The sequence below is a fragment of the Podarcis cretensis genome (genome assembly GCF_951804945.1).
Source record: "Podarcis cretensis genome assembly, chromosome: 1".
In the NCBI taxonomy this organism is placed as follows: Eukaryota; Metazoa; Chordata; class Lepidosauria; order Squamata; family Lacertidae; genus Podarcis; species Podarcis cretensis.
This window is the reverse complement of record NC_137170.1, coordinates 66,994,200-67,021,774: the sequence shown is the minus strand read 5'-3', so window position 1 is coordinate 67,021,774 and position 27,575 is coordinate 66,994,200. Positions and strand designations below refer to the sequence as shown.

The following is a 27,575-nucleotide window of genomic DNA, read 5'->3' as shown; positions in this document are numbered from 1 at the left end:
AGTAACCATATTTGTTCATGGTATCAAATAGTTCAGTGTGGTCAAAAAGGGATGGCAAGGAGCTGCAAAAGGATGTCTCAGTCTGGGTTAATGGGCAGTAAAATAGCAAATGTGATTCAATGTAAGTGTGAAATGATGCACATTCTGGGGGGGAAATCCAAATATTTACATATATACTAATGGGATCTGAATTTGAGGCAACTGACCAGGAATGAGACCTTGTGGTCCTAGTGGACTGACGAAGATGTCAACCCAGTGTGTGGCTGCTTTGAAAAAGGGATTGAAAATATAAGTGCCAATATCATAATGCCTTTATACGAACCTATGGTGCAGCCACACTTGGAATACGGGTTAAAGGTAAAGGTAAAGGTACCCCTGCCCATACGGGCCAGTCTTGACAGACTCTGGGGTTGTGCGCCCATCTCACTCAAGAGGCAAGGGGCCAGCGCTGTCCGGAGACACTTCCGGGTCACGTGGCCAGCGTGACATCGCTGCTCTGGCGAGCCAGAGCCGCACACGGAAACGCCGTTTACCTTCCCACTGGTAAGCGGTCCCTATTTATCTACTTGCACCCGGAGGTGCTTTCGAACTGCTAGGTTGGCAGGCGCTGGGACCGAGCAGCGGGAGCGCACCCCGCCGCAGGGATTCGAACCGCCGACCTTTCGATCGGCAAGTCCTAGGCGCTGAGGCTTTAACCCACAGCGCCACCTGCGTCCCGGAATACGGGTTACTTCAGCACAAAAAGGATATTGCAGAGCTGGAAAAAATACAAAAAGGACAACCAAGATGATCAAGGAGTTGGAGTAAGTCTTCTAATGGGGTCTTTTTTAATTTAGAAATTAAAGTTCTAACACTAGAACTCTGAGCCATCCAATAAAGCTGAACGTTGGAAGATTTGTGACAGATAAAAGATAGTACTTCTTCACAAAGTGCATAATTAGGACTTGGCTCCCACAATATGTAGTGATAGCCACCAACTTGGATGGCTTTAAAAGAGGATTAGACAAACTCATGAAGGAACTAACTATGATTAAAGTGTCAATACATCCCTTATATGAACTATATTTGAAAGCATTCATCCTTCCAGTTTTCATCATTAAAATCTTTTTACCCAACAGATTTGGATTGTCTTGAGAATATTATGAATGAAGACAATGTGGTTTGCCATTTCAATAAAAATCAAAAGGAGGCTTCTCCAAGCAAAGTTATCTGCACAGCTCATTTCATTACTCCAGAACTAACCTGTGGGTCAGGAGTTGCTGGGTGTGGAGGAACAGCAGCCGCAGGAAAAGAAGACGGAAAGGAATTTGATAAAATACAGACAAGGATAGAAGTAAACTCCTCAAACAGTTGCTATTCATTGGTGGAAGAACCCAAGATGCTCTTAGAAGGCACTGCAGCTTTGGATTGTTCTACTCCAGATACTGATCATTGTACTAAACTCAATGAGCATCTAGAGAGAAATGTTAGGAATAAATTTATTTTTGAGATAAATGAAAATATTAACAATGCACCCCATGAGGCAGCTTCTTCCACAAATAAGGCACTCACTGAAGAATCCAAAGTTCAGGATATTGCTACTAGTGAGGAAATTACAAATGGCCTCTCAAAGACTGAAATTAGTTCCATCTTGTCACAAAAGGTGGAGAATAATTACACAAACCTGCACAATGTGTGCTTTGATAGAAATGATGACGTTTGTAAAGAAACACCAAGTCAGAGCTCCAGTTCCACAATTTCCAATATTCTTTTATGTAAAGAGATTAATACTAATCCTGAAGAAATACATAATGATAATGCATGCGAAAACAACAAATGCTGTGAACAAAGTAGTACTTGCAGCACACGAGAGAAAATTCCACCTTCACCTGCTTCTTCAAATGACAATTTAGGTGTAAATACTCTGATTACCACTGATGGGAACATGAATCATCTGCCTCAAATTATCAATTTTAATTTAAATGCTGAAAACTCATCTAAATCTATAAATGAAATACCAAGCAGACAATCTGATAAAGATGATTCCATACTGACAGAAGTCACAGAAGAGACACCTGAAAGTACAAACGAGTCTTTGTCTCTTCACCCTGAAAATGTATGTGAATCTCAGATTGAAGATTTGAAAGTTAATAAATTTGCAGAAGATGAACAAAAGGAATTGCATACATCCAAAACTACATGTGAACAATCCTTTGTGGTTTGTGAGAAACAGGGCATACAGATAAAAGAAAGGGAAGCGCCATCAAGTAGTCCAGACACAAGGGAAATGGTTGTGAAAGGAAGCACAGAAGAATCATGTTCCTTATCCATAAAGACAAGAGAAGGTTTAGTAAACAGAAGTGGATGGCCACCCTTTGACTCCGCAACTATGGATAAAAAAGCAGAAAAAACTTCAGCAGACTCAAATTTACCAAGGGTATGTGAAGGTGAAATTCAAACAGTTTGCAATTCAACTTCCAAAAAGGTTCCATCTTTGAAAGAAAAGCTACTTTCGCAAGAAGTTAAAAAACAAAGTTCATGGGAAGTAGAGCAGACTATGAATATGAATGCTGCCGTAAGAGAAGATACATTAGGTTAAGACATTAAGTGTTTTGTTTTGTTTGGCTTATTATAGTTCTATGCCACTTTTCATTTGAATGAATCCCAAAGCAGCTTACAAAAAATAGTAGTAACAACATCACAAATAAAGCATAAATTGTGTAGAATAAGTAACAAATAATCAGTGAAGGTTACAATCTATAAAACACTGTTAACTAAACTAAAAAATAAGCTCAACATCAAAATTAAAGGAAAAGTTGCATTGTGTGATTAATATAGCATTTATAATCTATAAAACAAAATAAACTTTGACAATATAGCTCAAAAATAAGCTGAGCACTGTTATGATCATACACATACTCTCTGCACCCCCTTTACTCAGAATCTTTCACTCTATTCAGCTCATTAAAATGCACATACACATAAAGCCCATGGCAGCAACTCTCTTTTGAAGGACTCTGGTTGGAAGTGGGGCAGCACAGATGAAACTATCCACTTGCTGATGGCAAACAGTCGCTCTCCCCCGACAGTTCTTCCTCTGGAAGCAGCTCCCTTATGAAGGCTCCTAGGGCTGAAGGGTAGGTCTCCAGCTTTTTTTAGGACTACAGTTCCTGTCATCCCTGACCACTGGTCCTGCTAGCTTGGGATGATGGGAGTTGTAGTCCAACAGCAGCTGGATTCCCAAGTTTGGGAAACGCTGCTTTAGAAGAGTAAAAAGGCTGAGAGTATGGGCCCCTTTACAGGTGTAGGGCTTGGTGCAATTCTACCATCCACACCCTTATACATCTAGCTATGTACCGTTGCTAGATTTGAAGGTGTAAACATCAATTTTGATTGGCTACCGACCTTTTTTGGACATTTGGATGGCATATCAATTTGTATGTGTAAATTAAAATGGATGCAGTGGTGGTCATTGTATGGTTAATGCAAGCTGATCTGGTTCTCTTATCTTCTTTATAAATTTGCAATGAAAGACCCAAATCGAACCACCACCAAAAGTAAACATAAACTTAGAATATATTTAGCTCTTCAACAGCCTGCTATGAAAGACGGGAAGCTGCATGTCCCAATTTTACAGATGCCAGGCCTCTGTTTGAAGGGATGCCCGGTCCATGTCCAGTTTAAAGTTAAAGAATGCTAATAAGCGAGCGCAGGGGGCCTGAAACAGCCCATCAACAGTCAGCACTTGGAGAGTAGATTGAGCAGACACACACATCCACATTATCTGTTCATGGGTCACTCTTCTTGTGAGATGTACTGTGTTTCTTTACCTGCCCCAAATCTGAGATCACACACAACTAAAAACAAGCATAACCTAGTAACAGTAACCCTTACAAGCCACACACATATACAGACACCTTGACATGCCTTCTCCTTTCTTTATCTCTTCTCCGTGTTTGTTATTTTGAGTAAGGAATCTAAATAAGGCTAGGGAGGTCTCCTGTAGGCTTCCAGAGCTCCATCCATGAGTTGAGCAGAAGAGTTCTGTGGGTGTTTTCCCATGTGTAGTCTGAGTCCTACCCATTCTGTTTTTGTTAATGGGTTCTTTAAGCAAAAAGGCAGTAAACCATGCTTTTGCACAAGTAGCTTTTTGATTTCTAAAATGGTTTGATATTCCTTTTCCAAAAAAAGAGAATATTACAAATTAATTATGTATAATGTTGTGTCAAAACCTATTTTCTGTACTTTAATGTAATGGTGTGTTTTTTATGGATCAGAGATAAAATGGGGTTTAGCACTATATAATTAGTACCTAGAGAATAAGAGGCAGTTGTTACCATTTCCTCTTTGTCAATCAGTTTCTACCCACAGTAATGGAATTGCTGACACTTTGAATACCGGAAGTATCAATCCAGGCCCCAAGAGAAATCCCAGTGAAGAATGGAATGCAATAGTAAAGACTTTTTATGATCCCTCTTTTCCCACAGAACACGTAAGTCAATTAAAAATATTGCAGAGCAGACCTTGGTGAGCTAACTCCAGAGATATGTGTAGAACTGTATGCATCTGGATGCTTTAAGACCTTCTTGATCTCCAAAATAATATCAAGAGGGCAAATGTGGCAACATTTTTCACAATTAAAGTTGATGGAAAACAGCAGGAAAAAGTCACAGCATATAAATCAACTGGATCTTAGCCAGTCTGCTTGAATTGAAGACTATGTCTTAACAATAACTTACCAAGCAAAAATTCAAGCATATTATATTACTTTTGTTTACTTTTCAGCCATTGTTTCAGATACCGAGAATCTGCAAGGCAGTACAATGTACTTCATAACATTTGCTTTAAAACTGTATTTGTTTGGAACACATGCATTCAATATTTTATTTTTGTAGTTTCATGTTACACAATCTAAATCTGTTCTTAGACATGAAAGTATACCTAACATTTTATTTAGTTCCTCAATCTCAGGGGTAAGCAAACTTTTTCAGTCCACTGTCCCTCAGACCTTGTGGGGGGCTGGACTATATTTTGAAAAAACAACAACAAAAAACAACTAATTCCTATGCCCCACAAATAACCCAGAGATGCATTTTAAATAAAAGGACATATTCTACTCATGTAAAAACACACTGATTCCCGGACCATCTGCGGGCTGGATTTAGGTGATTGGGCCAGATCCGCCCCCCGGGCCTTAGTTTGCGGCCATGACCCCAGATGCAGAATCTTGGGGAGTGTGAACCAGGCACCTCCCCACACGTGAGCGCCTGTCAACAGTGGGGACTGGATGAGCATGGAGGGCTCCCTCCATGAATTCACCCAGCCCCTGCAGGACACGCGAGTACCCTCTGTGCTCTGTCTTCACCTGGGCACCAGCGGGGGTGGGGCAGGGTGTGAAAGGTGCTCTTCACCCTCCATGCACCACCACCCCCCCCAGTAATATTTGAATAATTTTATATTAGAAATTGGCAGGAAGTTTATAGAATCTTCTTTTACAAAACAATCTTCATGTACATGTGGGAAAGGATAGGAATTGTGCTTCCTTTTAAAGTGCAATCAATGCCCATTTGTAAATCATATCTGCAATCTGATAGTGAGGGAAGTTTCCCAGCGCTTACTTGTCGTTTTGGCACCAAAAAACGTTCTGTAGTTCCAAGCTTTTAAGATACAATTTTAATCTTCTTTGCCTGCTTTTGTAATATGATGGCATTTTATTTTGTGTTTACATTTCAAAAAAAAAATTGATTCTTTAAAAATGCACTGGGAATATGATTGAAGGGCAGTACAAAAATACCCACAGATGCCAATTCGTTATATCTCCAATATGTAAACAGCAGAAATCAGTGCATAAACACCCAATGTATATGTCATATAATGTCTAGAAGAGTGTCTAGTGGAGTGTTGATCAGCCATGAGAAAACGAAATCTTTAATGTCTTATGTGTGGATTTTAGGTCACAACAGAGTGCCCATTAGGACAACAGAAGACTTCTCAACCACTCTCAGAAGTCAGTGCAGCTATTTTAAAGCAGAGCTCACAGAACACTGAAGAAAAAGACTGGAAATCACAAAATGTCTTCATAAAAACACGAATTGACAATATTGAAAGGTTTCTGCATTTAAAAAGTTTTGGCCACCCAAGAAAGAGAAAGCATGAGGAAGATACAGAAAAAACATTAACAGCAGATAAAGCAGAAGCATAATGTAATTGTTTTGACTGGTGACATATATGAGCAAATGTCATGTATTAAGAAAACTGCTTTCATTTCTGCAGGTTTGTCTACCTTAGTTTAAAAAAAAGAATACTTTAGAATAGCTATTTCATTTGAAAGTTACCAATTAAAGGTCAGAAAATACCACATTTATAAAAATCATATGACTATCCTACTTCTTTATGCCAGAATATAAGATCTTATGATTATAAAACAGAACAGGGGAACAGGATTCATTCTGGTTTAAAGTTTATTGCTTTATCAGCCTGTAGTTCAAGTTATTTTATGTATTTCAGCCAATTAGATATTTTCAATAAAAAGTTCACAAAATTAAGTTGAATGATTTAATATAGCTGAGTTTCCATCCAATACAAACTAAATATTACATCAAATTATCAGGTATCCGACAAGCTAAGGAGACTGTTTTTCACTTGATTCAAATTTAGTTTCCAGAAGTTAAGTGTATCATACAGCTGTTGCCACTGCTGTTTTCCAAAGGTTCGATGTGTGCTGTGACTAAAACAAATGTAAAAGGAATTGCATCAAAGTTCTGCTTTCAAAAAAAGCACCATATTTTTGGTACATATGTATTCAGAAAAAAGTAGAACATGAGATAAGATGTGAAAACAAAACTGTTTTACCCTCTATAACAAGGCTTTATAGACCAGCTAGTCTGGTATTCTGCGGCCTTCGTCAGTACTTAAAAACCTCAGACAAATCTCATTAGTATTCTTACCACTGTTTGGCCATTAAATGAAATGTGCTGGAAAATAGGACTCTTTCATTAAATAAGCTAATCACATTCAGTCTGTGCTTTAATAAAATTATGATAAATAGCAACTATTTAACTACAGGCAACTGATAGGAATATCTTGCGTCTAGTAAAAATATTAAACAGATGTTTAAGTGCTATAATTAGCACTGCACTAAGTTGCTTCACAAAAAGATTTAAGACTCACCTGACCACTACTTTTCTCTGTGTTTGATCAATTTTGCAATGCACCATCTTTGTCTTTACAGCTGCAAAGAATAAATAAATTATGATGAATTTATTTTAACATGTGTTGAAACCCTGACTGATAAGAGCTTCAATAATCCCCTGGAACTGAAGTGAATGCAGGGATGTCCTTTCAACGGGTGTTCAATTTTTGTCATTATACCATGGCATGCAGAAAAAAGTGTTACAGGGAAGTATTTCACAAAGCCTTGCATAGTGCTTTATATGTAAGAGAGTACAATGTGCACTTTCTACAAGGAGGTTCTCACTGGAAATCACATGCAATTTAACAAAGAGCAACAATTAAAAGGTGGATTTCTAATATATCACAAAACAGTACAAGAAACACTGCATAGCCAACTATTGCATTCAAATTGTGGTTACAACAATAAAGCAATCCTGTTTGCTATCCGCGCCAGGGTGGAATACGCTCCCCTTCCCCTTGTCAGCTCCATGCTGGCATACCTGAAGAACCCAAAAATTGGGTCTGGATAATCTACAAGGGACCCTACCCCAAAATGACCCAATTCAGGACTTTACACTGGCTACTGGATTATAGCATGGGCACCGTTTCCACACCAGTGATGATGCACTTTACCAAAAGAAGCAAAAAGGTGACTGTGACATCCTAACTGCCTGCTTCAAATCATTAACTTGTACAGGTTTTCAGTACCAGTAAAGTTCTTATCAGCCTGCATATAGTATGATCATATAACCTCTCTTACCATCAATAACAAATGCTTCAACATCATCAGCTCCAACCTGAAGTTCCTGCTGCATAGTGTCAAATGATATTTCCTTGTTTTCCACAGCCATTCCCATAAAGGTGAGCAGTCGCATTTTTGCCATGTTCTGTTCATGCAATAAACCTGCATTAGAGATCACACTACAGTGTAAGTTTTTGCTAGGAAATTGTTGATCCACGTCAGGCAGTTAGATACTTTTTGGGAGAACTGCATTGCAAAATTCACAGTATAAAAACTGAAGGATTACAGTATTATGTTTGGATCTTTAATTTATTCCAAGAGGTGTGGATAAGGTCAGTTTGCATTAAGAACGGAATACAGGAGGTGAAGATAGAGAATGCGTTTGTTTCTTCTTGCAGAATAGTAGGCCTATTTGTTTAGGATTGAGGGTCATCCTCCATTGTCACCTGGTGCTGGCTTCTGTTCTGTGCTCAGCAGTGGCAGAGTGCTAGATATGAAGTAATATTGGGAAAACCAAAATGCTTCCAAGAAATCTTAACCATTGTATGAAAAACAGTTGGTGCTTCTGTGACTGGCTGCTTTTATGCAACTACATTTTTTCTTTGCACACTCATCTAACAGATGTTGCACCAATGTCAGGACAGTTAGTAGGTGTGATCCTACCACCCCTTTCATCTATGCAGCATGGAAGAGATACTAAGTACCTAACATACTACTTGCACCCCCCTACACACCTCAGTTAACAATCCCCTTCTATAGTACAAGTGAGACATACTGAGGCAACTGTGACCTGCCATCCCCACCGCAAGAGGTTCACTTTCCAAGTGTCAACTCTTACGGTCCTTAATTCTTAGGGTAGTTACAGAGCTGATTTAAAAATACGTTGTAAGTTTAAGGAAGATACATATTCAGTTTCTTGTTGATATTACTCATTCCATATTATGACCAATTTGTATTTTATGCATTCATTTAAATGGGAGGAACAGGATGTCATTTTGTTGAATTCTACAAATGCTATTGATTGTGAAGTTCTTGGGATACAAAAGTGTGATGTTACAGCAGTTCTTCCCATCTGAGGCGGATGGGAATTCTAGTCCTAAAACATCTGGAGGGCACCAGGTTGGGGAAGGCTATAATACAATATGCAGCAATATGTGAACAGCAAACAAAAAATAAGTTGATGTAAATTTACTTTGTTATTTGTTTTTACAAAATAGTTGAATAATGTTTCTGTAAAATAGTCTCTTTAAAGTTTCAGACACTGGAAAAGAAGTATGGATGAGATAACCTGAACACTCAACAAATATTTATGTTTGGAATTAATAACACTGTTAGACTAATAGAAGCGCAGGGAAGCACATTACTACCAGACATAATGTTGTGTTAATTAGCAGTAATTATGATGAAGGCTATTTATCTGGCACCAATTCAACAAAAATGTGATCATCATAACTCAAGCGAATAGGGAGCTTCAGAAACTATAGCTAACTGGTTTTAATGGAAATCTACAAGCACAAAAAATCAATTAGTGCTCATAAACTCTAATTAACAAATGCAAATGAGATGTTAATTACCCTGCTAAAGTAAAAAGGTTGCCCATACTACCAGATTTAAATGTGAACATGTTAGGGCGATTCACAGTTGACACATGATAATACAACTGTTGGCCTAACTTGTCAGCATTAATAAAACAACACATTGTAACAAACTGATGCCACCTGTGAGAGCTTTTGCTGAATAGATGATTTAGATTGGCAAGCCCTGTTATTAATTTTGAAGAAAAATAAAACCAGCAGGGAGATAAAATAAGGGAAAACATTAATTTGTAAAAAATAGAAAATATTACAGTATAAAAAGCATACTAGCGATTTAGAGGATTACTTCCAATACCGTAAAAGTAAAAAAACAAACAACAACAAAAAACAAACAAAAAACACACACAAAAAAAACACAACAACAACCAACAATCTCAGCTGGCTTAATTGGTTGACCCAAAAAGAATTGGATGTGTTCTGTGCTATTCTCCATATCTAAATGCATTTCAAATACATAAAAAATACATTATTTTTACACACAGACAATGGATGACCAAGTCATACTCAAGAGTAGATCCACTGAAATCAAAGAACCTAAGTTACTTAAATCCATTTATTTCAATGGGTTTACTAGAAGTATAACTAATGGTAGATTATTTGGTTCAATCCATTGCACAAAAATCTGTTATACTAAGCTGCCTTTGAATGCACTTGATTGGCACAATCTAATCTATGGTAACATCCCAGGAGAGGCTCCATTACTCAGATTTTTTAAAAATTACCTGATATTTAATGAGCACTATAGTCATGTGCATGCTTTTGTAACATTCAAGCTATATCAGCTACCATAAGGTGAAAAGCTTTCTTTGTTTTCACTAAGAAAAATAATATATTTTTCTTTCTAAAATTTCTATCTTAAATTGAGGAATGTTCACCTTTGTTTTTAGGATTCTACCTAGTCCTAAAAAGATTTGTATGTTTTTAAAGCCTATTACCCTTTTCTTTTCAAATAAAATTAACCTCCATTCTAGTCACTATTTTTTTAAACCCCAATTTTATGGAAACATTTATTCATTACCAGTATATCTAAACCTTAATGTCATAATATAAAAGCTTGCATCATTGAACAATTTTTGCATTGTCACTGACCCTTGTCCTAAAATGCTGCAATACAGAAAAAGTAATTTTCATGCATGCAATAGCTTATGAACCAGTGCTCCTTTGAAACAGTCAATTACACATCAATGGGGGAGTGCCAAAGTGTTAATTACTACTCCTTTCTTTCCACAGTGTGTAAATAAAGAGGCTGCTGACATTAACATTCCATCGCAAAGCTTCATCCTATGAAACATATTAACTGGGACAGAATGTGGTTTGCAAGGTTTAATGCATCTGCAAAAAGACTAAGCTTGCATAAGAACACTTGCAAGTACTCAATCTGATTGTACTTCAGCCTTGTTAGAGGGAGATTTGGTTGATGCACATCATGATCCTACAAGGGGGTTTGGTTCTTCCTCAAACAGCACCTCGTCCATGCAGTAGCCTGCAGGTTTCTCTGCTGCACATCCGTTGCCAGTTTTGTGGAAATGGGGCTGCCCCCCCCCCAACGCTTGGTAGGTCATTTATGCAGCACTCTTGCACTATGTCGGGTTTCCCCCTCAACACTCATGCAGCACTGTTGCTAACTGCTGCTTGCTCAGTGCACAGGTGGAGTATGTGACCAACTGAAGAAAAGCAAGAAGACAAGATGGAGGCTACCTTCACTCAAACAACAGGGCTCTTAGTCATTTAGACAATAAACACTGGGAAATCTACTTTCTCTACCTCTCATCTATGAATAACATAGTGGATATAACTTGGGAGTGCTGTCAGAATTCTCAAACTGGCTATTTTCAGTTTCGAAATGCAGATTCAATAATAATACAGTGGTACCTCTGGTTGCGAACGAGATCCGTTCCGGAGCCCCGTTCGTAACATGAGCAGAACGCAACCCGCGTCTGCGCGGGTCGCCGCTTCTGCGCATGACGTCATTTTGTGAGCGGCGAAACCCGGAAGTAAGCCTTCCCGGTACTTTTGGGTCACCACGGGACGCAACCTGAAAACGCGCAACCCAAAGCAAACATAACAAGAGGTATGGCTGTACCTGCTCCCACAGGATTTACTGTTCCTGTGTCTTTCTAAGTGGATGCTTGAAAACCACAGTTCAAACACAAAAGACAGCAAAAGAAAAGCATTCAATTCAGAATGAACAGTCGCCAAACTAAACAATTGTATTCTGATACAGTTTTTGATATTATGTAACTACAAGCACACACAACTGGAAAGAAAGCCTTATTGTGGTAGAACATAAGCACCCTGGGAACAACTCTCTCGGGGTTGCCTGCAGATCAGTAAAGCGCCCGAGAGCCTTGGAGTGTGGGATCCATTCCAACTGGTGAAGGCATGAGTGGACATAATCTCAAACAGGACTGGAGAACCCAAGAATAAACTTTAAATGCTGAGGCCAGGGGTGGCAAACCACAAGTTCAAGAGCCTGATCTGATCCCTGCTCCATGCAGGCAATTTTCCTGGCTCCTTCAGACCCCATACATTTTGGAGCTAGCAGGGGCTGGGGGAACAGGACTGGAGTGGGTGAAGCCTATTGCCCTGATGGGGATGCAAACTGCCCCCTCCCTGGTCATGAGATCAACCATTTGGTAAGCGGATAGCGCATAGCTGTCAACCTTCCCCTTTTTTGCGGGAAATTCCCTTATTCCAGTGCCGTTTCCCACTGCTATCTCGGATTGTTAGATATCCCGTAGACTGTCCCCAGGACAGGTGAGGCTGCTGATCCCTTATTTTCAAATCTGAAAGTTGACAGCTATGGGATAGCAGTCATTACTCCCCTCCTCAGCTGATCTGTATGCTGCCTTTACATGGTTGGTAAAGGGTAACTGCCCACAAGGCAAAAAAGGGTACTCATCCTGGAACTAGACACAGTCAGCAGAGCAAGTGGCCAGTCACAGCACCTCCTTCTGAGCAGCTGAGCTACATTTATATCACAGTCATATGTGTTGGGTACACCAAATGTGCATTAGAAAAGAAAGAAGAAAAAACTTACCAAGAGAATCAATGAAGTCCTTGTTGTTCTGATAAAACCGGACATAGGATGCTAACTTGGCACTAACAAAAATTGTCAAAAGCTACAAAGAAAGAAATTGTCCATTATGAGAACAGGACTAGATATGAACATGTCTAATTTAGCAGACATCTCCCGAACATTTCATTTAGAGAACAGAACAGAAAATACCGGATGAATTCAAGTTGCCATGGTGTACAGCAGGGGTAGGACACTTGGGGCCCTCCAGATGTTGTTGGACTCCAATTCTCATCAACTCCATTGGAATGCCCAATACTCAAGGATGACAGAAGATCAAATCCAACTGCATCTGAAGGGCCACAGATTGCCTGTCACGGGTTTAGGAATGATTGTAAAGGCAAACTGAACTCACACACTTCCCACTCCCCATCTTTCTCCTCCTCTGCAAAGATCAGAATGCGAGTGAATGCTTCTACTTTCCCTTTTGACTAAACCAGTTTCCTGCTATGTACAAATTATTATAAACCAATTTTTTTTTGTGGGGGGGATACTTTCCAAAAAGCAGAGCAAAATTAACAGCCCAGTTTATGCTAAAACCAATTAGGATCAAATCTTGGTTTGATTTCTTTTAAATACTGTATTTTTCGCTCTATAAGACACACCAGACCACAAGACGCACCTAGTTTTTGGAGGAGGAAAACAAGAAAAAAAATATTCTGAATCTCAGAGGCCAGAACAGCAAGAGGGATCGCTGCACAGTGAAAGCAGCAATCCCTCTTGCTGTTCTGGCTTCTGGGATAGCTGTGCAGTCTGCATTCGCTCCATAAGATGCACACACATTTCCCCTTACATTTTAGGAGGGAAAAAGTGAGTCTTATAGAACAAAAACTTAAGATGGTCATGAGCCACTTGTCCTCAACATCTTATTCAAAAATATGTTTCTGCTGCATGAGACTGTTGGATGCTGGGGTAACAGGTGAAGTAAAAGTTAAACTGGTGTCAGACTGAAAGCATTTAATGTATTGGAGATTGGGCATTGTGTTCACCCCATCCCCTGTACCAAAAGGAAGTTGCAGCAAAATAGTCCACCGGTCAGAGGTGAAGCTAATTAGCCCCCTTCCAAGGTCCTCCCAGGCAAAACCTTTCACTCTCTTTTTCACGCTCCACTGATGCATGCAGACTGGTTGCACTTTTAAACATTCAAAAACAAAATTAAAAATACAGTGGTGCCCTGCAAGACGAATGCCTCGCAAGACGAAAAACCCGCTAGACGAAAGGGTTTTCCGTTTTTCGAGGCGCTTCGCAAGACGAATTTCTCTATGGGCTTGCTTCGCAAGACGAAAACGTCTTGTGAGTCTTGCGATTTTTTTCGCTTTCCCCCTTTTTCTAAGCTGCTAATAACCGCTTTGCCGCTAATAGCCGCTAATAGCACTAATCCGCTAATAGGGTTGCTTCGCAAGACGAAGAGACTCGCGGAACGGATTCTTTTCGTCTTGCGAGGCACCACTGTATGCGTATGAAGACATACCCAGGTTAGAGAAAGAACTCAATATTTGATGTCAACTATGTCACCCCCCCCCAAGATATACTGTTGCAAGTCTTACTTTTCTATTTACTAATACAAATTCACATTTTCTGTGCTTATGCTTCTGTAGCCAAAACCGTGGGACTAATGCTGAAGAAAGAAGTACCAGTAAACTTGTGGTATCCCTGAGTTATGTAAAAATACAACAAAAATATGTACAGGGCGGTATTACAAAGGTGAAAATCCCCAAACACATTAAGACACTGAACCGGGGAGGGGAGCCCTATCAATTGGATGGGAAGAAGGAAATGCCTAAGTGCTACTGATGAAATTAAAGAATTTAATACAATTGGGATTGAGCACAAGTGGGTTCACTGCTACACCCTCCAAAAATAACCCAGCCCAATGAGGTCTGAGCAGGGTTGAAGAAGAAATGTGAGGTGAAGAAGATAAATGAAATGGTCATCCAGAATCCGGAAGCACTCCAGATTACAACATTTTGTTGTAGAGGCCTACTTCTCTCAACTCTGATTAATTTAAATAAGATGGCTTCAGTAACTATGTTTGAAGTTGGTCTGTCTGAAACAAACTGTAGTTAATGTTGACCACAATTTGTTGATCTGAGCATGGCAAGCTGTGATCAAACAAAAGGAAAATCAAAATATTCTAAGCTACTCCTTCCAGCAGCTAGGGGTGAGGTGAGGATAACTAGTTAGCTCAAGGCTTATTTCCGAATGGTTCACATCACACTAAACTATGTGTCTGCATGACATGCAAACCTAGACACTATAAACAACACATTGCAAAATAACTTATGTGTGATTAAATCCCACTAAAATGGTCAAGCAATTTTATCTCACATGCAGCATGCCAAGTGTTTAATATTTAAGTTTAGAAATTAACACTTACATCATGAATAAGTTCTCCTTCCAAAAATTTGACCGGTTTTAAGGTGAGAAGGTGATCAAAGAGAAAGGTATTAGGATCCTTTAATGCACGGACAATACACCTATTTAGGAAAGTAAAGTGTAAGGAAGAAAAAATGCATTTCTGCTTAATTTAATAGCTTTTTAAAAACCATTCTGCAAAAACAACCCCCAAATCAAAGTGTATTCCAAAAACACTTGAACAGTATTTACAAATACAACATAAATACATATAAACACATTGGGTTAAGAGATAACAAACAAAGGCAGCATAAACACTAATCAAAGTTGAGTGTTCTCTTTAAGAAGCCCGGGGGGGGGGGATTTGCCTAACACTGAAAATGTTATGGGATGTAAGTGGAAAGAAGTGGTGTGCATCTGTAACACCTATATAGAAAAGAAAGTCTGCCCAATTGTCTTCTTCCATGACACAAATATGCATCTATATTTAGGGATGCCTACCAAACTTTTAGGTCTAAGTTTGCAGGAACATTCACTGAAAACAAAAGGCTATTCAGAACAAAATATTTTCTCTGTGCTATCATTGTCACAAAAAGGTGGGGAGTCTGGCTACCTAGCTGTGTGGCTGGCCATGAACCAGCCCCAGACAACAGTTACGTATATTTTATTGTAGTTGGCTTTCTGCTTCACAGATCAAGTAGACTTACAGTAAAGCATTAACTGCTTTTAATGCAAAATGGAGGGAACTGGAAACCAACAAAAAAATTGCAGATTGATCTCCTTTCTATACCAAATATTAGTTACTCCACATTCCTCCTGTACCCGCTCAGAGACACTTTCCTCCTGCCTGTTACACTTGGAAGAACTGCAATTTAACCCTTCCCCCCACTACTTTCAACCATGATAACATATGACACACTGCTGCTACTACCTGGAAGAACTACCAAAGCTGGTATTTCTCCCTACCGCCCTTATATAAACCTTTCCAAACTGCCCCATTCATAACAAACCCAAACCAATGGCAGCTACAACAGGAGTCCAAACTAGAGTATGTTTTCTTTAATATTATGGAACACCTCCCTGTTTGAAGAAATCTATTCAGTGTATAACTTAAACAAACAAACAAACAAACAAACAAACAAACAAACATAACCCTAACAGTAGAATAGTTTTTTTTTTTTTGGGGGGGGGGGAGCACCCTTAAAAACACATCTACATGGTTTGCACTTTTCTCTGAGGTCCCAATAAGCAGCAGAGCCAAGTGCCCTAACTATACATCACTGCAAGGGCAGAAGAACTACAGAATGATATTGGAAAGGCATTTTACACAGTCCCAGATAATGTTTAAAAATGTTGATGATGCATTCAACTGGTATTTTCTACAAACACTAAGATCCAGACAGAAGTCAAAGAATTGCCGTTTCATACACACAGATTCTGCGTCTGGGCAGAAATTGTAAAGGAATTGGGCAGGAAATGCACAACTGTCTTAGACATGTACTTCAACTGAACTTTTCTTCTACTCTAGACAAGAAGGTTATTTTTATACCAACAGGTCTTGGCCATCGCTAAAATACAAACAACAACAACAACAAAACCACTTCGTAAAAGTAAGAGGGTGACATTTAGGCATTCTAATGTGGGAGATATTTTGTACAGTCGTATCTTGGATCTCGAATGCCTTGCAACTTGAGCGTTTTGGCTCCTGAACGCCGCAAACCCGGAAGAGAGTGTTCCAGTTTGCGAACGTTTTTTGGAAGTCAAACACCCAATGCAGTTTCCACTTGAGCTGTGCCCTGGTTGTCAAATGTTTTTGGATGTCGAACAGACTTCCGGAACGGATTCCATTTGACAACCAAGGTACGACTGTATTCAGTTAAGAATCCCTGCACCATCAGCAAAACGTTTTAGCAAAACCCCTTGCCAAATCTGAAGTGGCAAGCAAAGTATTTGGAGAGTGGGGAGAGGAATAAGAATTTAGCATGTTTGGGGCTGCATTTCTTGTTACTGAAACTTTCACTGACCATTAACACATGAAACAATCCTAAATGTAGTTTGTAATGTTTACATTACCTGTGAGCATCAACTCTGGCTTGAGAAGCATTGTCCTCTGTGTAACTTCCCAGCAGCTCTACCATTACTTTTGCTGCATTATCACTGTGGGCAAGAAACAGTACTTCCTTTTAAAATCATTTCAAAATGTACAAGGGGAGAACTGATGGATCAGAAAAAAGACCTAACTAAACCAGCATCCTGTGCTCACAACCAGATGCACATGGGAAGGAACCGAGTGTGACAGCTCTCTGCCACTCACACTTCAACAACAGGCATTCAAAGGTATATATAATCTCTGGTCCTCAAGTAGTTCATAGCTTATGAACTTGCCTCAACCCCTGTCCAAGTCAGCAATTATAACAGGCGACAACTGTTTTGCGTGGGGGGTTTGCTTTCCTGAACTCCACACATGTCAGCAGAGCATGTGCTAGCCCACTCCGCTCCCAACCCACCCCCTTTTACAGCCACTTCTGGGGTCGGTGTGATGATTGCGCATCAGTTGGATGCGTCTAAGATGGTTGTTGCTTGTTCTACATGCAGTAGTTAAAGGTAAAGGGACCCCTGACCATTAGGCCCAGTCGTGACCGACTCTGGGGTTGCAGCGCTCATCTCGCTTTATTGGCCGAGGGAGCCGGCGTACAGCTTCCGGGTCATGTGGCCAGCATGACCAAGCCGCTTCTGGCGAACCAGAGCAGTGCACAGAAATGCCGTTTACCTTCCCGCCGGAGCGGTACCTATTTATCTACTTGCACTTTGACGTGCTTTTGAACTGCTAGGTTGGCAGGAGCAGGGACCGAGCAACGGGAGCTCACCCCATGGTGGGGATTCGAACCACCGACCTTCTGATCAGCAAGTCCTAGGCTCTGTGGTTTAACCCACAGCGCCACCTGCATCCCGTACATGCAGTAGTTATGTTAGAGCAATTTCCATTGCTTAATTATACACTGTGAGTAAGTGCTTCTTATTGTTTCTCCTGAATGTTCCAACATTCAGATTCATTGGATGACCCCAAAATTCTAACTGTATGAGAAAGGGAGTATCAAAGGAGATGGTCAGATAGTTAAAAGCACCGTGAAGCTATGATTCAAATGAAAAGTGCACTTGAAAGGATGTAGGAGTTTTGACTGTCAATGGTACCAAAGTGGTAAAACAGCTACATAGTCATTCAGTCTCAGGGGTCTTTTTTTTAAAAAAATAAAAATAGAACTTTATTTTATACTTTTAAACTGATAAATTACCTGCCAGTTACAGAATTTTCTCTCTTAGGTGGAAACATCTTTACATGACTTACTAGAACACATCTGGATACAATCATTAAAAAGCAAAGTAATGCTGAAAATTGTATGAAAATCAAGGAGCAGATATTATCAGGAGTGGGGAGAGTTTCACTCTTCTGTTACTGAAATCTCTATTCTCAATTACTACACTTATAGAGTACAATTTCTTACTTTCACTATCTTGCTCCTGAGAATGAATGTAATTGAAACGACACAATATTGATGAAGGGCAGGCTATAAATCTCTTGGATAAAAGGATAATAAAAGTCAAAGAAAAAAATGTTACTTTCAAAATTAGAGCATCTCATATTATGGGAACAGTGCATTTATAAAATTTATAAAATGGTGGGCTTGTTTTGCTTTTAATTGGCTTTTGAAAGAGGACAATAGGTTATAGGTTAGCTTTATTTCCAACTATATTGTGCTATTAGCACTACTTCAACCTTGAGGGTTTTCTTAAGACTAATCCCAATGTCAAGCGCCATGTTTCTGCATTTAGCACCAGTGATTCTCAAGACCCAAATAGAACAGCTTAGAAAAACAACATAATTTCATATTATCATAATAAAAGACACATCTATTCTTTAATCAAAACAAAGGCATATTTCCATTTTTCTTAAAGCCCCAAAGTCTATTTTCTTTACTAGCACAGTTTTTTAACAGCCCTAGTGAGACCTTTGCTATTTTAAGATTTTGTACTGACAGCTAATCACTATCACCATCAAGTTTGACCTGGAAAAAAGTCTTATCAAGCAGTTCTGTAAAACTTCACTATAAAAAGAACAGAAGTAGGCTGTGGTGAGTTCTTGTACTTTCTTTTCTTTTTTTAGAAAAACCATCCACATTACGTTTCCAGTAAAGACTCCAGAAACATCAGTGTTTTAAAAATTACTCCTTTCTCCTCCATGATGGCTCAACAGTTTACAGTCTAGCATTTAATACCAAAATAAAAATATTATTAATCATAAATTGTCATATGCAATCTAAGAATTAATATTTGTACAATTCAAATGAGAACAAGCAGCCCTCTATATTAAACACACAATTGAACACAAGTCATACAAATTTAAAAACAATAATTGAAATGGTAAATATTTCAGTGATCTTCCCCTGCCTCAATGAATTGTGCCAAAACTTTTTGGCACAGTACGTAGTCTCAGTTACCTCTTTTTGCAATCCACGAGAACATCATAGAGCAGCCGAAGAAGGGTGTGCTTTTTCTCCGTGGTAAGATTCCAATCTGAAATCCATTTTCGAACCTATAAAAGATTTGACACAGAAGGCAATGACTTTTACTACTGAGAGAAGTTATTTCAAGTTCAATTTTTGAAAATGCAAATATTTTAAAACTCAGAAGAATGTGAAATTATGAAACTCTATTCTGTGCCTTGCTCAGGAGCAGCAATCATTAATGAACATTTCCCATCCATGCTTTACTTTTCCCTTAAGGGAATGGATACCCTCTGTCTTGGGACGCTGGAGTACAAGGCAGCACTCCAGACAGGCTTGCATAAAGCAAAACAACAACGTTTGTTATTTTTACAATCACAATTTGGGATTCCCTTAATCAAGAAGGGGATCTTGATTATGCATCTTATTATGTAATTCTTATGATGTATTTTGGTTTGTTGCAAATCTTATTAATTTTTTAAGGGATTCTTTGTTAATATGCAAATACTATTCAACTGCTTACCTGCTCCAGTTCAGTTGGAATGTACCGTATAGCTCCACAGCTGGAGGCTACTTTAAGGAGGCTGCAGTAGACTGTATACCTTGAAGGGGTATTCTTCTCCATGCCATGGAAGAGATTACTCAGTCTAAGGAATAATGACAAATCAATTAATTTCCAACATTTGTAACGTATTAATGGACACACACTGCACATCTAACGTAGACAGAAATAAATACAAGCATTAAAAATGTTTAAAGTCATCACTTCTGCCACTATTAAGTTCAACCAAGTTTCACTCAGGCTTTTAACAGTCTCGTTATATTGTGTGAGCCAAAATGGACTTCTGTATATGCCAGTGTTTCTCAAACTTGGTTTCCCAGCTGTTGCTGGACTGCAAATCCCATCATTCCTAGCTAGCAGGACCAGAGGTTAGGGATGATGGGAGTTTTAGTTCAACAACAGATGGGGAACCAAGTTTGAGAAACACTGGTATATGCTGTCCTGTGGCAGCCGTATTCCCACCCCCACCCGTATGCTACAACACAAATTATACACCACTGCTCAGAAGCTGACGGGGCAGTAGAGGGAAAAGTCAGGAAAGCCCCACTGAGCAACTGGAACCCTGCTTGATTTTCTATGTAATTCATTGAGATATTTTATTATTCACGTTTAACTAATACATGCAGAAATATGAAAGTTGCATTATCAGATTCTAAATCATTGCCAATACTTGCCTTCAACAAGGACATTTGCCTGATCACCAGCAAACAACAGCGGTTTTTAACAGGCAAGTTAGAATTCCCTTGGGTTGGATAATGACAACAGGTCAGGCATGCCTAATTATCCATAGGATTTCTGAAGCTGTGTGCATTTTTGCAAAGGATCACAATAAATTGTGTCTTATGTTTGCCTAAGCAGCAGAAGAAAAAGGTTTTGCCTTAAGTAGGCAAAGGGGTTGTGTTCACCGCTGCATTGAGCAATGACAGCAGGAAGAGCTGTAGATCAGTTAGTAGGAGTAAGAATCTCAAAGAGTAATTTTGTTGTACTCAAACAGGGCTGGGACGACAATATGACATAGAGAGGTCAATGGATGGATGAGTCCTCAAGCTTGAGAGTATGTTGCTAACATCTAGGAAACATGAGGAGTTGGGCTGAAAGGGAAGCTGTTCTGCTTAACCGAAGCATTGGAAGGAGAGGGATTTAAAACTAGACATATCCATTGTAGCATATATCCACATTTGCCTAACATTCCCTTTTAAAATGTGCCATATCTGTATTTAGCAGCATGTGGTGCAAAAAAACTGGTGGCTTTCAGAGCTCCTATTTAAGTGTTGCTTTTAATAAATTTGCTTAATCTGCTATGTAAATAAAATACTGAATAAAACCTATGTGTCTAACAAGTGTTTAATTGCTTAGGTCCCACCTCTCTCCTCTTTTTCAGCAGTACAAGGTTATTCCTATGCATGCTCACTCAGAGGTGAGCTGCACAAATTCAGTAAGACTTTCTTCCATTCCAAGTTAATGCACATGGGACTGCAGCCAAAATCTCTTTAACAGTATGTATGTTTTGTACCAGTGTACAATCTGCAGTGCATCTGCAACCGGATAAACTTGTACTTTTTCTTGTTTAAGACTGCAAAGTGTGATGGCAAGTGGTTGCCCTGAATGATAGATGCACCCTATTTCTTTGAATCCCACACTGTTCCCAGACCACTGCTTCTAGTGCATCTAACTCAAAGCATTATTGTGGTGAGATCAGATTTAACTGTCCAGGGGTCCTTTACCTTTACCTTACAACTGATTGGAAGACACTAATGATTGGCTATCAAGCCCAGACATAATTTATTGACCCACTCAAAGATACTCTTAATACATTCTGCCAAAAATCCTGCTTCTCATGGAATAAAAAATAATTGTGGTACAAGACGTATTTATTCCATTCAATCACCTAAGTCACTTACAGCTGCAGTCTGAGTGATGGTCGTTCACCTTCCCGAAATTTGACCAATTTCTCACACAGGCTTTCAATCAAAGCTTCTTGTTTGTCAGGTTCCAGAATAAGAAGCAGAGATACTACACTGTTCATCACACTTTCAACATCTATATTGAAAAACAAAAATATATTTCTGTAATGAAAAATGTGACACTGAATTGTTCTTTGGTAAGACTGTCTCAGCTTTACATTGTTAATACAACACACAGAAAACTCTTTCTAGACTAATGGACCAATTATTATTTTTTTGCAAACACCAACAGTGACTGTGGCATGTTTACTTGACTTCCAATTTATTTATTTATTGAATTTTTATATTCTATATTCATGCAAGCATCACAGGGCAGCTTACAGTATAAAGACACAAAAATACATAACAAAAACCGAAACACACACTCCCAGTTTAAAAGGCCTTTTGTTTTTGTCTGAAGGGTGTTGAAATGAAGTATAAAAAATTACAATGGCACTAGACAAAAATCTGTTACGCCCCTGTCCTCTGCACAGTTGTGCAAATCAGGACACCATTGCTAATTATACATTGTATGAATAATTAATTAATTAATTAATTAATTATACATTGTGTGAAGAAGCACTTGATTTTTTCTGTTTGAAACTGGCCGCTAAACAAATTCAGTGGGAAATGTCAGGTTCTACCCAATTACTCCACAGTATTTATAACAGTATGTTTATCATGTTCCACTTCAGTGTTCTTATTTTTCTAAATAAAAGCCTCACTCTAGCCTTTGACTTAGATTTATCATCAGGTAACTGACAGGTAGGCAGCTGTGACCACTTGTAAAACTTGGCCCCTTGTATACAATTATGCCCTAAATAATAATAATAATAATAATAATAATAATAAAAAATTTTATTTATATCCCGCCCTCCCCAGCCGAAGCCGGGCTCAGGGCAGCTAACAACACTAAAACAGTACATTATAAAAACATTATAAAAATTAATTAAAATCAAAATTGATGGCAACCATAAACTAAAGTTTTGTAAAGATTGCCTAAAGGAGAACATCTCACTTTTCTAGAAGGTAGATAATTTAAAAGAAACTAGATCACAACCCTAGGTCAAATGCTTATCAATAGCTTCCTAAATTATGCAAACACCAACCTTTATCATCATCCCTCAGGCACACATCACATGCTTCAATGATCTGAGCCAAGTCAATGTGAAGTCCACCTTCAGAATTTTCTTCTGATATCTCAGCTCCCTTAGATTTCAGGTAAGCCCTTAGTTCTGCAGCCTTTTGAAAGGAAAAAAGCATCTATAAAACTAACATCCTTTAATCATATTCCTCCTAGTAACGTCATAAACATACACTTATGATCATCCTGTTTACTCTTTGTGACTCTATGCCGATGCTGTGTTAAATAGCTTAACTCCAAAGCTCCCACTACTTGATCTCATTCCTCCTAGCCATGTAATAAATATACATTAAAGAATATGTCTCTATTCTTCCTGAACAAGAACCACTGACACATACAAGGCAGGGGGAGTAGTAGTAAAGGAATATGATCAGATCAGCCTCCAAACAAAGCCCTTCATGGGGCTCTCTATATTATATAGCAGGGGTCAGCAAGCTTTATCTTGTCTGGGCCAGATTGGTCCCATGGAGATCCCACTGCGGGCCGGATCGTGCATGTGATTTTTGGCATCTGCGCGTGCACAGATGCGATTTCCGGTGCCGTGGAAGCGAGTCCCTGAGCCGTGTGCCAGCGGGCAACTCAGTTCAGGGGTGGCTCGTGGGCCGGTCAAACAACCTCCGTGGGTCGCTTCCGGACCATGGGCCTTAGGTTGCTGACCGCTGTTATACACATAGCTGTCAACTTTTCCCTTTTCTTGCGAGGAATCCTATTCGAAATAAGGGAATTTCCCTTTAAAAAAGGGGAAAGTTGACAGCTATGGTTATTCAGCCTGTAACTTCTCATTCGATACATGTTGACAGGCAGAAATATTCATTTCCCATCGTGCTCTTAAGCACATTGTCTGGGCGGTTAAGCGCCACTAGAGACAGCGGGGCTGATCCAGCGAGAAAGGCGCCCGGGCAACCAACCTCGCAGGAAGGGCGTTTGCTAGCGAGGCCACAGCGGCGGGGGGGGGAGGGGCGAGCAGGTGCAGAAAGGATCCGAGTCTAAAGGCCGGACGAGGCCCCAGCTGGGCCTACGAAGCTGCTAGGAAGCAAAACTTCGCCAGCCTCGGCTTCCTTCACGGCAAAGGCTGGGAGCACTTCGCTTCTAAGCGGCGCTTCGTAGGGCGCGCGTGGAAGCCGTGTATACGTGTGAATGAGGTTCCACGAGTGATTCCCCCCCTCCTCCGCCCTCCCTAGCGGTGGCCTCCGGCACCTGAGGAGACAACAGATGCCCTTCTGCATTCCGGGAGGGGCAGCGACGGAGCCACTCCCCATTCTGACCTGGTCTTCCTCGGTTATATCGATAAAAGCCGGGACGCTCATGGCTACAGACGGCCTCTCTCGCTGCCCCGAGCACGCTCCCCGGCCTGAAAGGAAAGCGACCACGCCCAGTCACACCGCTTCCGCTTCCGGGGCACAGCTGACCCCGTCCTGCTCCCGGAACGGCAGTTGCCGAGCGCGCACGCGCACTCCCTTCAGCTGAGGCTGCAGCTAAACTCGCCTTAACTGGAAGCGTGCCCGCCCCCAGGTGCGCATGCGCCGTTCGTGTCCCTCTCCTCGGATTGCAAGAAGGCAGCAGTTGTTCCGGTTGCGATTCTTTGTGAATCGAAGGCTGGATGACGCGTCTTTCGCACCTGCTAACGAGCGCCGTAATCTCGAGTTGTGTGCGTGCAGTCCGTGCAAGATAAGAGCTTTTCGGAACTCAGGGTAGCAGCAGCTATTCAGAACCCTAAAGTTTTCTCTGTGCGTGGTGCAAATGTATTTGGGTTTTTTAAAGAACAGTCACTGCCCTCCCGTGTACATGATAGACCCGATTCTTAAAGCGAAACAGGCAAAAGGCAAATCGAGACGTTCACGGCTCACTCTTAAATGTTAGCATCGTTGAGGATAAGGTAAAACCCCTTTGCCAGTTCGCTAGGCAGCCCTGGAGTGGAAGAATGCAGGAACCTCCAACACGTCATCAGAGACCACAAGGATGAATGGATCAGGAAGGTTTTCGTGGTGGAATGTGGCTGCTGGAAAAGTTCCTCCCCCAGTTCTTGAGAACTATAAACTGGTGAAGAAACTGAGCACATCAAGGGCTCAAACGGAATCCATCCCCCAACTATCACGTTGGAGATTATGATAACATTTTCATGAGGGCTACGTGTTCATCCGCTGTCTGGCAGGGGCTTCACTCACTCCTCTTTATGATGTGAACTGCCTGCATGTACAGATTTAGAACTGATATAATATTGTCATTTCTGTGCGCTCTGTTTTCCATGGGTGTTCCAGAATCTCTTCAGTGGATTAGCTGATTAAAGGCTTTTATGAGAAAATGCTTAAAGCCTGTATTCACTTTGCCTTGCCTCCTGTGCCCCCTGTTTTATTATTTACTTCATATACACTTAGCCGCTTAACTTAACACTTTACAAGATCACTTAGAAAAATCTGAAACATTAAAACTTAATGTTAAAAAAAAGGAATAAAACCAGAATATGGACTATCTCAATGGGTCCTCCACCCTAGCAGCATGAAGTAGATGAAGCCCTCAACTTACACAGGGGATACATTCTGTGGACTGCACTTAAAGCTAAAATCGTGTATAGACAAAATACATTCGGTGCAATGGCGGGTGGGATTGCCAAAGTCTTTTCCCCTGCATACATGTGCACTTTCCACTCCCTTTTTAATTTTTACAAATTTTTTTGCCAAGCATGTAAAGCTGAATGCGCACATGTTAAATGTGCATAAATTGCAGACTTACTGTAGCCAAAACCTCACCAGAGAATAAGCTACCGATGATAATGGACCAGAGCTGGCCCAGCCATGAGGCAGGTGAGACTGCTGCTTCAGGTGGGTGCCCCACCGCTTCTGCCATCAGTGGAAAAGCACTGCTGCCATTAGCACTGATTTTGGGTAAGATTTCACCCCAAAATAGTGAGAGATCTTGCAGAGTACAAAAGATCTCACAATTTGGTATCTGGCAGGGGAAGAAACCAATAATAAAATAGAAGTTACTAACAGACTCTAAAGAAAGAGGTGACTTCTCCTTGCCAGACTAGAAGTTATATTATGAGGCGTCCTGCACCTGCTGGTTGCAGGATTGGATTTTATTAAAAAATACAGATTTACTAGATTTGGAAGGTCATGATAATAGGTTTGGGTGGCACGCATATGTATGGTATGATAAAACAAAAGCATACCACTTGGTAAGAAAATCAATATACGAGGTATGGGACAGATATAAAAACTTACTAGAGAGGAGAAACACCTTGGTGGCTCTCTCCATTAGAAGCAATATCGGTTAAAAAAATTAAATATATGAGGGGATTGGGCCACCTATAGAGACCTGTTAATAGAGGCAGAAGAACAATTAAAACTGAGAAAACTTGAAGATATAAGAGAAATGCTAACAGATTGGTTACAGTGTCATCAATTAAATGATGTTTTTAAAGTAGATTAAAAAAAGGGTTTTGATACTGTGAGATCGAGGTTTGAAATAGATCTGGTGGAAAACAATGTGAAAGTGTTATAAAAAATGTACAAATGTACAAATGTACAAACAAAAAACCTTTGAATCGGCAAATAAATGTGGGAAACTGCTAGCTTGGCAGTTGAAGAGGAGACAAAAACTAAATACAGTTACAAATTTAGAAATTGAAGGAAGAAACATTCAGAACCCTGTGGAGATCAGAAAGTGCTTCCAGAGATACTTCAAAAGATTATACACTCAAGGGTCGCAAGATGAGGTTGAGATTAAACAATTTTTGGAAAAAAATGGACTAACAAAATTGTCACAAGAAAATAGATCAATCCTGAATTGCAAAATAACACGACAAGAGATTGAACAAGCCATTCAGAACATGCAATTGGGCAAATCTCCAGGGCCAGATGGGCTGACCTCCAAGTATTACAAGACATTAAAAGACTATCTGATACAACCACTGATGGAGGTCAGCAATGAAATCATGGAGGGGAAGAGGGCGCCGGAATCGTGGAAAGAAGCTTTTATCACATTGATACCAAAATCGGAAGCTGAAAAGACACAACTTAAGAACTATCGTCCCATCTCCCTTCTAAATGTGGATTACAAAATATTCGCAGACATTTTGGCAAGTAGACTCAAAAAAGTATTAAATGAAGTAATTCATAAAGACCAGGCAGGCTTTCTCCCAGGTAGACATTTGTTTGCTAACACAAGGAACATCATTGACATTTTGGAACTTCTGCAAACAGATATTAATACAAAAGCAGTGTTAATTTTTATAGACGCGGAGAAGGCCTTTGATAATATCTCTTGAAAATTTATGAAGGGAAATTTAAAAGAAATGGGAGTGGGACGGGGTTTTGAGAATGGGATTGATGCTATATATTCAGAACAAAAAGCTAAATTGATAGTTAACAATGTGGTTACAGAAGAGTTTAAAATTGAAAAAGGAACACGACAAGGCTGCCCTATTTCTCCTCTGTTATTTATTTCGGTTCTGGAGGTGCTCTTGAACATGATTAGAGGGGACCGGTTGGTGGAAGGAATTCAG

General features: G+C 39.9%; 2 protein-coding genes across 19 annotated transcripts in view; one reads left to right on the top strand and one right to left on the bottom strand.

The window, feature by feature from the left end:
- Positions 1-6,283, top strand: part of CCDC73 (coiled-coil domain containing 73) — a 60,138-nt gene extending 53,855 nt beyond the window's left edge. For all 17 annotated transcript variants that reach the window (XM_079952924.1, XM_079952925.1, XM_079952915.1 and 14 more), the window contains 3 exons: positions 1,119-2,573; positions 4,338-4,471; positions 5,933-6,283. In XM_079952924.1, coding sequence (XP_079809050.1) covers positions 1,119-2,573; positions 4,338-4,471; positions 5,933-6,181 — 1,838 coding nt within the window. In that variant the 3' untranslated portion in view covers positions 6,182-6,283. The remainder of the gene's footprint in view (positions 1-1,118; positions 2,574-4,337; positions 4,472-5,932) is intronic.
- Positions 6,284-6,422: 139 nt separating this feature from the next.
- On the bottom strand, positions 6,423-24,742 carry EIF3M (eukaryotic translation initiation factor 3 subunit M). Of its 2 annotated transcripts, none has more exons than XM_079970875.1 (11): positions 24,269-24,742; positions 23,037-23,169; positions 21,886-22,024; positions 19,946-20,069; positions 19,417-19,511; positions 16,994-17,077; positions 14,943-15,042; positions 12,530-12,611; positions 7,913-8,056; positions 7,150-7,210; positions 6,423-6,706 (listed from the first exon to the last, which is right to left on the bottom strand). In XM_079970875.1, exons 3-11 carry the CDS (start codon positions 22,008-22,010, stop codon positions 6,586-6,588), a joined length of 936 nt encoding a protein of 311 aa, XP_079827001.1. In that variant the 5' UTR covers positions 22,011-22,024; positions 23,037-23,169; positions 24,269-24,742; the 3' UTR covers positions 6,423-6,585. The 2 variants fall into 2 exon arrangements, with proteins under 2 accessions (XP_079827001.1, XP_079827000.1); XM_079970874.1 differs by having other exon boundaries at positions 24,337-24,495.
- Between the last annotated feature and the right edge of the window lie 2,833 nt (positions 24,743-27,575).